This window comes from Triturus cristatus, chromosome 10 (genome assembly GCF_964204655.1).
Source record: "Triturus cristatus chromosome 10, aTriCri1.1, whole genome shotgun sequence".
Lineage (NCBI taxonomy): Eukaryota > Metazoa > Chordata > Amphibia > Caudata > Salamandridae > Triturus > Triturus cristatus.
In genome coordinates this window covers 210,474,109-210,486,067 of record NC_140593.1, presented here as the reverse complement: position 1 = coordinate 210,486,067, position 11,959 = coordinate 210,474,109, and the positions used below count along the sequence as shown (strand labels likewise).

At 39.3% G+C, this 11,959-nt stretch overlaps 1 protein-coding gene across 6 annotated transcripts in view; it reads right to left on the bottom strand.

Moving 5' to 3' along the window:
- Positions 1-1,974: 1,974 nt before the first annotated feature.
- NEBL (nebulette) overlaps positions 1,975-11,959 on the bottom strand; it is a 678,034-nt gene continuing 668,049 nt past the window's right edge. For 5 of the 6 annotated variants that reach the window (XM_085630820.1, XM_085630819.1, XM_085630816.1 and 2 more), the window contains 2 exons: positions 7,768-7,883; positions 1,975-3,001 (listed from right to left, as the gene is read on the bottom strand). In XM_085630820.1, the coding sequence (XP_085486946.1) occupies positions 2,825-3,001; positions 7,768-7,883 (293 nt within the window). In that variant the 3' untranslated portion in view covers positions 1,975-2,824. The remainder of the gene's footprint in view (positions 3,002-7,767; positions 7,884-11,959) is intronic. The other variant, XM_085630821.1, reaches the window with a different exon arrangement.

Genomic DNA, 11,959 nt, shown 5'->3' with positions numbered 1-11,959 from the left:
TGATAGAAGAGAGACAGGTAGCTGCCACAATGGGACAGAGAGTGAGTAGGCACAATACTGAATACACTAACCTGTCGTGTGCAGGTGGGCCATAATTCCTGGCCCCTGGTCCCATTTGGGCACGGATAGGTGCAGACGAGCTTGCCTTTGGCGTGCCAGCAGCATGCCTGCTGTGCATGTACCGGATGGCTGACACACTTTCATTCATCAAACCACCATACTTTACATAGGATGGATGGACCTCCATGGCAGCAGATGGTCGAACAGATGGTTTTTGATGGCCCGTTCACCTCCACCAAACTCTAAATTTGGTCGATGGGTTCTTGACAGCATCAACCTTTGGGTATTCTCATGGCAATATTCTCAAAAGCTAATGCATCAAGGACCACTTTTAATAAGGTTTTCCATGAATGCTTGTGTGATGCAATACAACGAAAAAGCTAGTGTCAATTTACTTACCATTTTGAAGGCCCACCCGTGCAGCAGCAAATTGCATTGCATCACTGAAGCATCTACATAAACATAAGTCCAAGAGCTGAGAGGAGTACACCACATAGTAGTCAATACTTCTTACCCAAATACACACTCAGTGCTTATACAATAACATTGGTGGAGAGGAGGACTGCTGGCTACATCCAGTCTATTCATACCAAATATTTACTTACTAACAAAAAAAATTCTTTAGATTTACCGTTGACTTTTGTGAGCAGTATTCCACCCAGGAGTCTAAGGCCCATTCAGTACCCTTGTTTCCAGCCTGCTCATTACTTTTAAACAATACACGGTCTCTTGCATCAACCTCACACACTGAAGGACAGATTTAATTGGCAGCACCAGCATTATTATTTGTGCCTCTAAAAGTAAAGAGGTTTGAGAGAAAGAAGTAAGGTGAGGAAGGGGACATGGATAGGAAGAAGGGAGACAAGGGGGAATCAGGGAGGAAAATGGCCAAAAGGAGGGGGAAGAAGAAAAGAAGAAGAGAGAGTATGGATGGTAGTGAGAATATGGGGGGAGGGCAGAAGAGGATAGAAGATTACCCAGGTTAAGAATTAAGGGAGCAAGACATTAAAGAAGGTGATAGAAAAGATAATGAAAGAAAGAAAAAATAGGGAAGTAAAAAAAAGAGACAGATTCAGAGATCTATAAGAGGGAGAAATATTAAGGAGGTGTCAGAGAGAAAGTCATAGAGATGTTACAATTAGAGTAAGGAGGAGAAGAATTGAGATAAGTGAGAAGAGAGCAAGTGAAAGGAAGCCTGAGGGGAGAAGGAGATGTCATATGACTATGCACTTCTTATTGGTCATGGTCCCGCAGTTGTGTCTGGACCTTCGAAATGCAGTTACCCATTGCGGCCCCCACTACGAGTGCGGGCCCCCTATCACAACTGTGGGGTCGCAACCATGACTGCAGAGGCACTTCTTGAATCGACCTTTTTGAGTTCATGATTTTCTGTGCTTTAAAAATTATAGACTGTGATGAACCAAAATTTGACAAGGCTGACTTTGTTTCCCAGCCCGGCCCTGCTTTGGGTACCAGAAGATTGGTGGAAACAATATATCTTAGAGGTTTTTTTTCCAAAATCTTTAGATATTTTGAAAATACCACGGAATTTCTAGTTTTTAATGTTTATACAGGAACCAAAACTCCCACAAAATTTTATGCCATGTTCAGCATCAGGGAAAGAGTCGTCAAACTGATTATACTAATTATGCAGTACATACTCACATCATTCAAAGAACATATTCACCAAGAAAATGTTTCTGAAATATATGATTTGGGAGTTTGCTCAGAGTTTTGCACTAATTTCTGTAACAATACTAAAAATATTTGGGGAACAAGGGTGAGTTGTTACACATGTCGAAATTAGAAAATGCGTTCCTATGTAAAGCGAATCAGAAAGACAAAGAACAATGTCAAAATAACATGAAAATGCACTTTTTATACTACGTAAAAGAAAACAAACACTACTTACTGTTTTTATTCCAGACACTGTTTAATAAAGACAATGTGCTTACTTTTCCAGTCAGTAAAACTCACATTTGAATAATGTAAGGAAGATACTACTTGTGTTCAGCTATTTGTAATGTTCTTGGGCAAAACGTAAGGCATGTCATCCAGTCATATACTGTATATTTTATTTCCCACAACTGCAGCACAAGTTACAAGCTAAGATAAAAATAACCCGAAGTAAAAAATGCAGAATAGTTTGTCGAGAGCTCATTGTGAACAGGAATGCTTCTTCAGGATAGATAAAAGACAGACATTCGTGCTGTAATGTGTCAAGAAAAAAAAACTTTTTCTAACAATAATATGCCCTTGCTACCAACTTCTAGTAGGCACTCAGCTGAGTACATTGAAACATGGCTTTTAAGTATTAGGCTTTCTCATAAGAAACTCTTAGAGGCATAGCTTTAACGTGCTCACATCTCTTACCTTTCTGTACAAAAGCGCTTGGAAGCTTGTGTTATAACAATCATTAGTACATTTCTAGTAAACTTACATGGCAAGTTGATAACACCGCGATTATGATTAGCACCACCAGTTTCCAGATATGTTTTTAAATATTTCAGAGAACTTTAAAAGAAATTAGATTTTAGAGCACTGTCTGTTTTGATGCTCTTCATGTAAGGTTTCTATTGTGCCAGGGTAGACTCTTACATTAGAGTTTGTTGTATTGGCGATGCAGTGATGGGCACGGAAGCTATACAATAACTCTTTCATCTTTAAAAATATGGCTAATAACTATATTTCATATACTATCTCTCTTTACAGAATTATCATAAAATGTTAAAGGTTGAGGAACATAAGCTGGTCTTTAAAAATATTAGTTCACCAATTCAATGTAATTTGCTGGAAGCATGCCAGCTTTTCCAGTTCGCTGCACTGTGCCATACATCCAGCCATCATCTATAGGTTGTACATTGATTATATAGTCCCCATCTCTAAATGAAACTTCATCTTCATCCTGTGCACTGTAATCATACATAGCTCTGTATGTTCTCTGTTAGAGAGAGAAAAAACATAACTTTTTAGAACACTATTAGACGAAGATTAGGCAGTTTCAAAACAAAGAAGCAAGAAAAGAGGAAATGATGACAGACCAAAACAAAGGACTGAACGAACGAAGGAAAGAATAAGAGCGAATGAAAGTACAGAAAAATGTGAGAAAGCAACTAAGATAGTAAAGTAAGGAGAGAAGTAAAGGGGAAAAGGCTGAAATGAGGTTAAAAAGAAGGCAGGATCGAACAAAGGATGGAAAGAAAGAAGGAAGGAACTGAAGAACAAAGCAGGGAAGAAAGGTAGTAATCCAGGAGGGAAGGAAAGAAGTGTGAGACACAAAGAAGAAAAAGAAAATAGAAAAAAGCTAGGAAGACAGGAAACACGGAAGTAGGAAATAAACAAACACACTGTAGTCAAAATGAGTAAGGAGGTAAACAGGAGGAGTTTAAGCAAGTAAAAATCAGGTCAAAAGGAGCCAGACAATTCAGGGACATAAAAGTGAAAAAGGAAGATACTCTGGCCCACGTTTTTGATTCTGACACCAATCAGATGGTGGCATACCCTCCTCATCCACCACTAATGCCTCGCCGAGGGTATACAACGTTTACAACGCAACTTTTACACCGCACTACCATTACAACGAAACTGTAACAATGCGAAATCTGTTACAACGCATGCCATTACAACGCATTCCATTACAACGAAATGCACTAGATGGCGTGCTAACATTAGAAATAGTGTAGTTTTACTATTCAAACACCTTCCCTACTGCAACGTGGACTGGAGTTAGAATAGTAAATTGTACATTTCTAATGTCAGCACTCCATCTAGTGTACGTCGTTGTAAAAGCATGCGTTGTAAAGGCTTGCGTTGTAACAGATCTTGCGGTGTAAAAAATGCGTTGTAACGGCATGCGGTGTAAAAGCATGCGTTGTAACGTCATACATCCCTCGCCGAGCCTCCACCATGAAAGGATAAGAAAAGGATATTTTGCAACCAATTTCTTTCATGGTTTTCTTTGGGAGAAAGGATGGTGTTTGTGTGACAGTGATGAATGTCACCCCTTCCGTGTGCCTGAATTCCCAGGGCTTCCCAGAGACCCTGGTAAGTAAAGATGGCTCTCATATCCCACACCATAAAGCACCAGTTGACGCATTAAGCCTCCCTGAAAAAATAGCAATCCAGTGGATTACTCGGCTGATGCCACTCGCGTTGCCTTCACCCTGAGTAATGCCTGTTCGCTCTATCCTGCACTGCGTTGCATGGACAGAAGGATGCTAGAGAGTCCACACGGATTAGAGATATAAGCATGATTGCTCTTGTGCCAATGTGCAGCTGTTCACCACTGTCCGCGCTTCTTCCACAACATCCTGGCTGCCACCCTAGCTGAGTGGTAGAGCATATAAAAAATGAATAAATAAAAAAAAAAGATTAACCCTACTCAAAAGCTGTTCGAATTTTAACATGCACCAAGAGTTGAATGCCCCATATATTTCAGATTTAATATTCCTCGCCCCGGTTCTATTGTGGCACTCGATCTGGCGGAGGGATACAGTGGGATTATTGCAGAAGATTATTAGGGATGGTTTAACCCTTGAACAGACGGTACCATGGCTTGAATATGTAAAAAAAAAAACTGGAAAAATTGGGTCCCAAATCTCTTTTTAAGGATCAAATCTTGCTCCAACACGCACAGGGGAAACGAAAGACATGCAGGATATTGTAACAAAACCATGGAAGCAATATATCTGGTGCTTCCAACTATCCCTGATGAAGCAAACTCATACCTGGTTTTTCTCACAAACATCCGCCACCGATATGTATTGGTGAGATTTAGATAAAATCTTATTCCGTGCATGCTGGGCTATCCTGCGGGAGTCTACTCACCTACTGAATTGCCCGTGATGGTACCTCACCTCAATCTAATCTCCAGCTGATATTTTTTTGTAAATTATGCACTCATGAATGTAAAAAGTATATCCTTCCCCTGTTGCGGAAATATAACTTTGTACAATGTCACCTAGCTTTGTTTTTTCTCCAAAAGCTACTTGACCCTTATGTAAGCTTTTCTCTTGCATCGTACTTATGAATGACCTCAATAACTAGGAGATTAATTGCCTTCTAACCTGCACTTTAATCGGATTTGGGTATTGTTCTTGCATTTTATACTATGTATGGGATGAATTTACTATGTTTTAATAGAGGGTTTTTAGCTACGGAATTTTATATGATTTTTATCAGTATTTATCTATATTTAACTACTGAAATTGTAATATATTATTGAACAAGTATTGCACAATGTACTGTACTTCTATGATCTTATTTTTTAAGATTGAATAAAGCTGATATTGATTAATCGATTGATTGAGTAGTAGCATAGACTATCTTTCAGATGCTATGGTGGGGGATTACACCTCAGAAGACACACGCAGGGATGATAGATTTAATTAACCATTTTGCAATAGTCTCCACCTCAACTACTTACAGAATTCAGCCGCTTACCCCCACAAGTACAGAATGCTGAGAGCCTGAACAAACACAATTACACTTTAGAGGTAATCAAACCATTTATGGAGACATGTTTTAAAAGGAGTAACGCTGAAATAAATAATGTTGAGTTTTGCCCCCACATCTTACTAGATATATACAAAACAAGCTGATCCTGTCAATATCAATATTGTATTCGACAAAAAATCTAAACCACAGAAAGCTGTGTAAAAAAATACAGAAATTGTAGGACAAACGTCCACCACAGGTGCAGTGGCCAGGACACCTGACTTCGGAGCACAGGGTTCACGGTTCGATCCCCGGCTCCGGCGGCAGCTCAGCACCATGTGACTCTGGGCAATAGCTCACTTAATTTCCACGACGGCCCCCAGCGCCTTGAGACCCGTAAGGGTGAGTAGTTTGCACTTTACAAATATGGATTTACATTTATTTACATTTACACAAAAGAAGCTGATTCTATATCTTGTGTACAAAATTCCTAGGAAAATGATTAGGATATCTAAGGCAGCATCTTACAAATCGGAAATGGTGTGTGCCAAAATTCTCAAACTTTATTAAAATGCCTTTGTTAACTATAACGTTAAAATCCAACTTGTTGCTCTTTTAATTGCGCAGACGTGAGTCGATAATATATAGATTCATTGTTGAATAATACATACACTATGGGACCTGTAGCAGTAGCTGATCTAAGGAACAAACATATCATAGATGTGCTAGTGTGCTTGACATATACAGTCTCTGTCCATTTGTCAATTAAGAAACTTGGATGTACCACATTTACTGAACATCAACTAACAACTCCTGCTCATGGTTCTCTGTTTAAAGAATGGGTCAGGCATCTTGAGTTTATACTGCCCCAATTAGTTAAGAAACCATTTTGACAAGGTGGCCACTGTCTTTGGAAAAATGGTAGTGATTTATTTGATACTGGCACTTGGTGGTTTCTGTGGCTACGTCACAGGCTACTAAGCAGAAGCATTCTAGCATAGATAGCACCTAAAAACAATGAGATAAGGGAAATTGAGGAGGGGCTACATGTTATATATGATTTGTTGACCTTCTATACACTGTAGGCCTACTTTACAGTGTGGTTACTCCTTCAGGGTGACGGAGTACAATACTATACTCCAAATTTAGAGATGTCCTCTGCCCCAGCCGATATCTCTTACTCTGGTAGCCTCCACCGTCACTGCGGTTCCCGTCAATGATTTGAAACTGTGCCATAAGGCTCCATCAACGTTGATGGAACCGTATGACACCCTTTTAATTTCTTGTTTAATTTTCAAAAAGAAAATCCCAAAGCGGGATTTTCTTTTTAAAAGTAAAAGAGGAATGATCCTGTTACCATGGGCGTTTTCACCCCCTGGGTGTGGGGGGTCACTGAAATCTTTTTACTTTCATTTGTTGCCATGTTTTGGATGGCTGTAAGAAAACTGAAAAGCCTGCAATTTGTGTGCCCACTCTACTTAGGTTGGCAGACAAATGGCATAAATTCTGACAGCCCTTACACCAGAGAGCGCTCTGAGCTGTATGTCAGTGGCTGAGAGGGAGCAGTCCATGCTGCTAACATAATGAAGTTCCGCCCGACTCTTATAGGGGGCTAGCGTACCTTAAGAATGGCAGCAACGGTTTTCCATGCCCTGTGCTCTTTCTGACACACTCTAAAGTGATGCTCTGGACCAGAAGACAGTCTTCACCTCTTTGTTTTGTCGAGACACTCATTGAGTTCTAACATTCCTAGTGAGGCAGCTGCATACAAGTAATAGGGTAGGATTAGACTATGCCAAAGAGGAGTCACAAGTCTACTTGGCCATTAATCAATACATTATCTTCATTAATGATCTTGAATCCCATTATGAGGTATTTTTCTTCATGATGCAGTCATATGGTCAAGTCTAGATATGGCCTTTTAGTTAATCTTCAGAAGGGCTTTATTAACTAGTTTCAGGAGGAACCGTCGGGTATATGTCTCAAAATGTAAACTAAGCGTCACATATCATGAGGCTGGCAGGAGAATCCCCCAAAGAAAACATTTCTCATTGAGAGCCTAACAGTTGATAACCAGCTTAGTGTAGCTTGTAATCAGGCTAACCCAATCCCTCCGAGAAATTTGCCATCCAGACCATAAAAATGGTGTAAATACAGGACTGAGCATATCACAATTGATTTTCCTACTCTCCTATTTGTTTAAACATAATTTATAGTTAAGAGAGAACTACTTTAAGTGAAGAAGGAAAGTTTAATAATAATGATACCTACCAAACTTGGTGAAAGAGGCTGTGAATGCATTGATCTCATCGAAGACATACTGGCTTGGTGCATGTATCCAAATCCCTGGGGCGGACTTTGTGGATAAGCCCCGGGGAGCACAGGGGCTGCAGAGACAAAAACATGCAATTACAACAATTATTTGACTTTTAGAATCCGCCTGATATAGGTCTTTATAAGAAGACCTCCCATTTGCCAAAATAGACTATCCATTAAGAATATTGCAAAAGTGACGTGTTTCTTAAAAATATGTTTTATAGTATATTAGAAACAGAGGATTCATCAGCTCGAAATTATGCATTTGTCCACACCATTAGATAATTTAGCGTCTCGCAATAATGTACAGCAATGTGTCCTGGAATGCAGTGAAAATCAGCCTTCTTCCCCTGGTACCATTGTGTAAGTAATCAGAAAATCACTATTAGCAATATAATAAATGATTGGTAACTGATTGTAACGGTGTATGTCTTTTCTTCGTCTTCAGTCTAGCCTTATTCACTTTTTTGTGGTCCCCTGCAGTGACTTATGAGGGCTATGCAAATGTTATCTGTATGCACATGTATACAGAGGAATATCACAGTTTTTGATTCATTAACTCTCAGTAAATGTTCACAAAACTGTAAGATTACAAACACATTTGTATTGCAAATTCTACATTTTCAGGTAAAGAGACACATATTAGTGCTGTGCAATCATAAGTGTTCTCTGTCACCTGGGAATGGGAGCACAAGATTCACAATAGACGTCTCACAAGTGGAGGCGTGTATCATACAACATATATGTATGGTGTAAAAAAAAGTGAATGGAACTGTACAATCTGAAAATCACATTCTTCAGTTCCTCTACTGATCTTCATCACATGAGGGAATTTTCCCCTAGATTCAGGATAAAAATAGAAGCTGTGGGCTTGTTCCGTTTTAATGATGACTTACACGTTTTAACCCTCAATAAGTACAGATATACGTTTTGAACAATGTAATATGCTACGATTAAAAAGCGACTGTTTTCAGGTGAGTGTGTGGCTTTATTTGGGATGACCATCAAATTATCATTGGAATGGCACTACTTGTTGTACCAACTCAAGGGGCTACATTTCAGGTAGACTTCTATCCCTGAATTGTTGAATCATCCATCTGTGCCACGAAACTGTTCTACATTTTCAAGCCGCTAGTAACTGCACTGGCCCCCTTAACGATCCCTCTTTAAGACTCCCCTGTCATTATCGATTGAAAAAATCTGCACTCATGGGCTTCGGATGGCTTCCTCTGCCCAATGGGCCTTGGCGCCTTTTCCTTGTTCAATCTCTTCTTGCTCTAGCTCGCTTTAAGTTTGTGCCACCTGCGAAACCAGAGGTTAACCGTGCCTGTCCCCTTTGAAGAAATCCTCCCGATCCTACGACAAATGCAACATTAATGTCATGGAGTTAAGCCTTCCTGCCTTTAAACTTACTCTTACAAATGTGGTCATTTTCTCCCTTTAGAGTAGAGACATCGCCTAAGGCGTTATGTGCCGAATCTTAAGTTCAATGTTTAAGGAAGGGAATGCAAACTGTGAAGTTCTGGAGATTTATATACCAATTTTGGGCCTTTATTATGTATAAAAGCTATTGGATACATACATAGTTCTTCAACTGTCCGCCCACATACAGTTACATGGCCTTCTGTGTGACTTTGAACTGAAACCACCTTTTCAAAGATAAGCAAGACTATCTAGATGCTCATGAGATCCTACATCCAGCCTGTTATATGGCTTATACTGGCTTGTTGTTCTAATCAAAGCATTCAAGCTCTTCCTTCATCAAGTCTACAACACCTCATCATGATGGTATTTATTGTTGTACCATCACACCTGGATTTTCGATTAGTATTACACCCAGTTTCAGAACTGGGACTCATATTATGACTTCTACAAAGCCCACTGAAGCCACTATTCAGTGGGTAGCAGCACATTACACAAATAAAAATAAAAAATATATTGCACAAACTGCACCCAAGATCGAAGTATGATAATATATTTATCAGGTATATAAAATTGAAATATATTGTGCAGTTCACATTTTTCAATAATCACAAATAAAAGTGGAGAAATAACAGGAAATTAAATACAATTTAAAAATGGTGACCACAAATGGTAAAAAATTAGTATGATTATAACCCCAATGTAAAATCTATAATCAATGTCACTTTAAAAGTGAATGTATGCTTAAGAAAGGTGTCTAAAATGATCATAGATTTATCTGTACTTGCTCAAAGCTCACTGAAGTTCTGTAGTGCTGATGCTTTGTGAGATGTAAAACTCTAGCACCAAAAGAACCACGTTTTATTTTTCAATCTTTATTTATTTATATTTATTTATATTGATGCAGCATGCACTTCGTAAGTGTGTACTTTGTGAATTGTGTTCATTCACTGTGGAAATGCAGGGACCTTATCCGATTTCCAATTAGCTAAGAAAAATGATCTAGCCACCAGCATTGAGATATAAATTAACTGTCGCTGTCTCATAGATAGGTTGGGCACTACTAGTCCAAAAAGGGCTCCATGTGCATCTGGTGGGATATTAACCCCAATTCTCAAACTAATTTCCAAGAACATTTCTTGCCAGTATTCATCTACATAACTACAAGTGAATATAATATGGAACTAATCTTCATTCCTGTTATTACATCTCAAGCAATTTGGCTCCACCTCAGGATAATATTTATGCTATTTAGCTAGTGTATGATACATTAGCCACTTGCTATAGAATGACATTTTTCTTAGATAAGCGGCTTGACCACCGTAGCGTAGAAGAGATTAAAAACTTCCACTGTGTAATATCCACTTTGCACCCGGTAGCGGATTCAATTTGATGTAATATATCTAATACCATAACACCCTTGCCTTTAGTATACAACAGTTTGCACCAATTTCCCATACCTACTAATTTCGACAATAAACAAACAGAGCTGAGAGGTTCTGAAGAGACCACCCCCCCCCCCTCCGTTATAGAACCCTCACAAAAAATGTATTGAGAGAAAACTGAAAAAGCGTGAAGGGCTAATATCAGGGGTCAGATTAGACAATTGCTGCTAGGTCATGAATTCATTATTGTAAAAGTAATCTCAAATCCTCCTGTATCCCATCCTATACCACTTACTGCATGTCATGTACCAGTCGATAATTGCAATCCAATTGACCTACATTCGGCTATTTTCAAGAACGGATGTAGCCTCAGTATTTCTGAGGTTTCCCATATCCTGTTAAATCTTTCTAAAATAGTGCGCGGTGTCTTGTACCTTGATTTATTAAAGAGTCTTGGCATGAGAAGGAAAGGGGGTATATCGATTTCTGATACCTTCACCATTTGTTCTAGATAAAAGTTTGTATCACTTGGGACGTTAGAACTAGACCTCAATAACGAGTTCATAAACTCTGCATGGTAATAACACTTTATGTTAGGCAGTGCTAGCCCTCCGTCCAACTCAACAGCCTCTAGTTTTAATCTTGGGTTTTTGACCTGCCAAATGAAATGTCGGATAGCGGAATTGATTGACCTAAAAAAGGACTGAGGGACTTTGGTCAGAAAATTGGTAACACAGTAGCAATGGTAAAATACTCATTTTCAACAAGGCCACTCGCCCCATAATTGCCATGGGAATTTTCTGCCATCTGCCCAACAGCTTACGAATCCTATCTAGGGTAGATTTATAATTTAGCCTAAACAAGTCTCCTGTATTAGAATTGACATATATCCCTAATTAGAACATTGGAATGTTGGAAGCTCCATTGAAAACTATGGAGTGCTCCGGGCTTATAATGGCTGGTATAAGCCCGGAGCTCCAACATTCCAATGTTTCTTTGTTCACAGCTCTGGCTGTGAACAAAGGCTTCAGGGAGCCGAAGGGGATTTGAATCCCCTCGCTCTCCCTGAAGGCTTTGTTTAATTGTTAGAACATTCTGCCCTCTAGTGGCAGAATGTTCTAATAGCCTTATAGCCCTTCGTAGCAGGGCTTTACCGGCAATTAAAGTCCCGCTGCTTTGTTAAAGTCCCTCGCCTTCGGGCTTTAATAGCTGGTATAGCCCACTACGGCGGTCTATGAGGCTATAATATCTTATGGGTCTATACAGAGAATAATTCGAATGCATTGTAAGAGGTAACACATCTACTGTGCAATTTAAAAGGAGAGCTTCAGATTTTACAT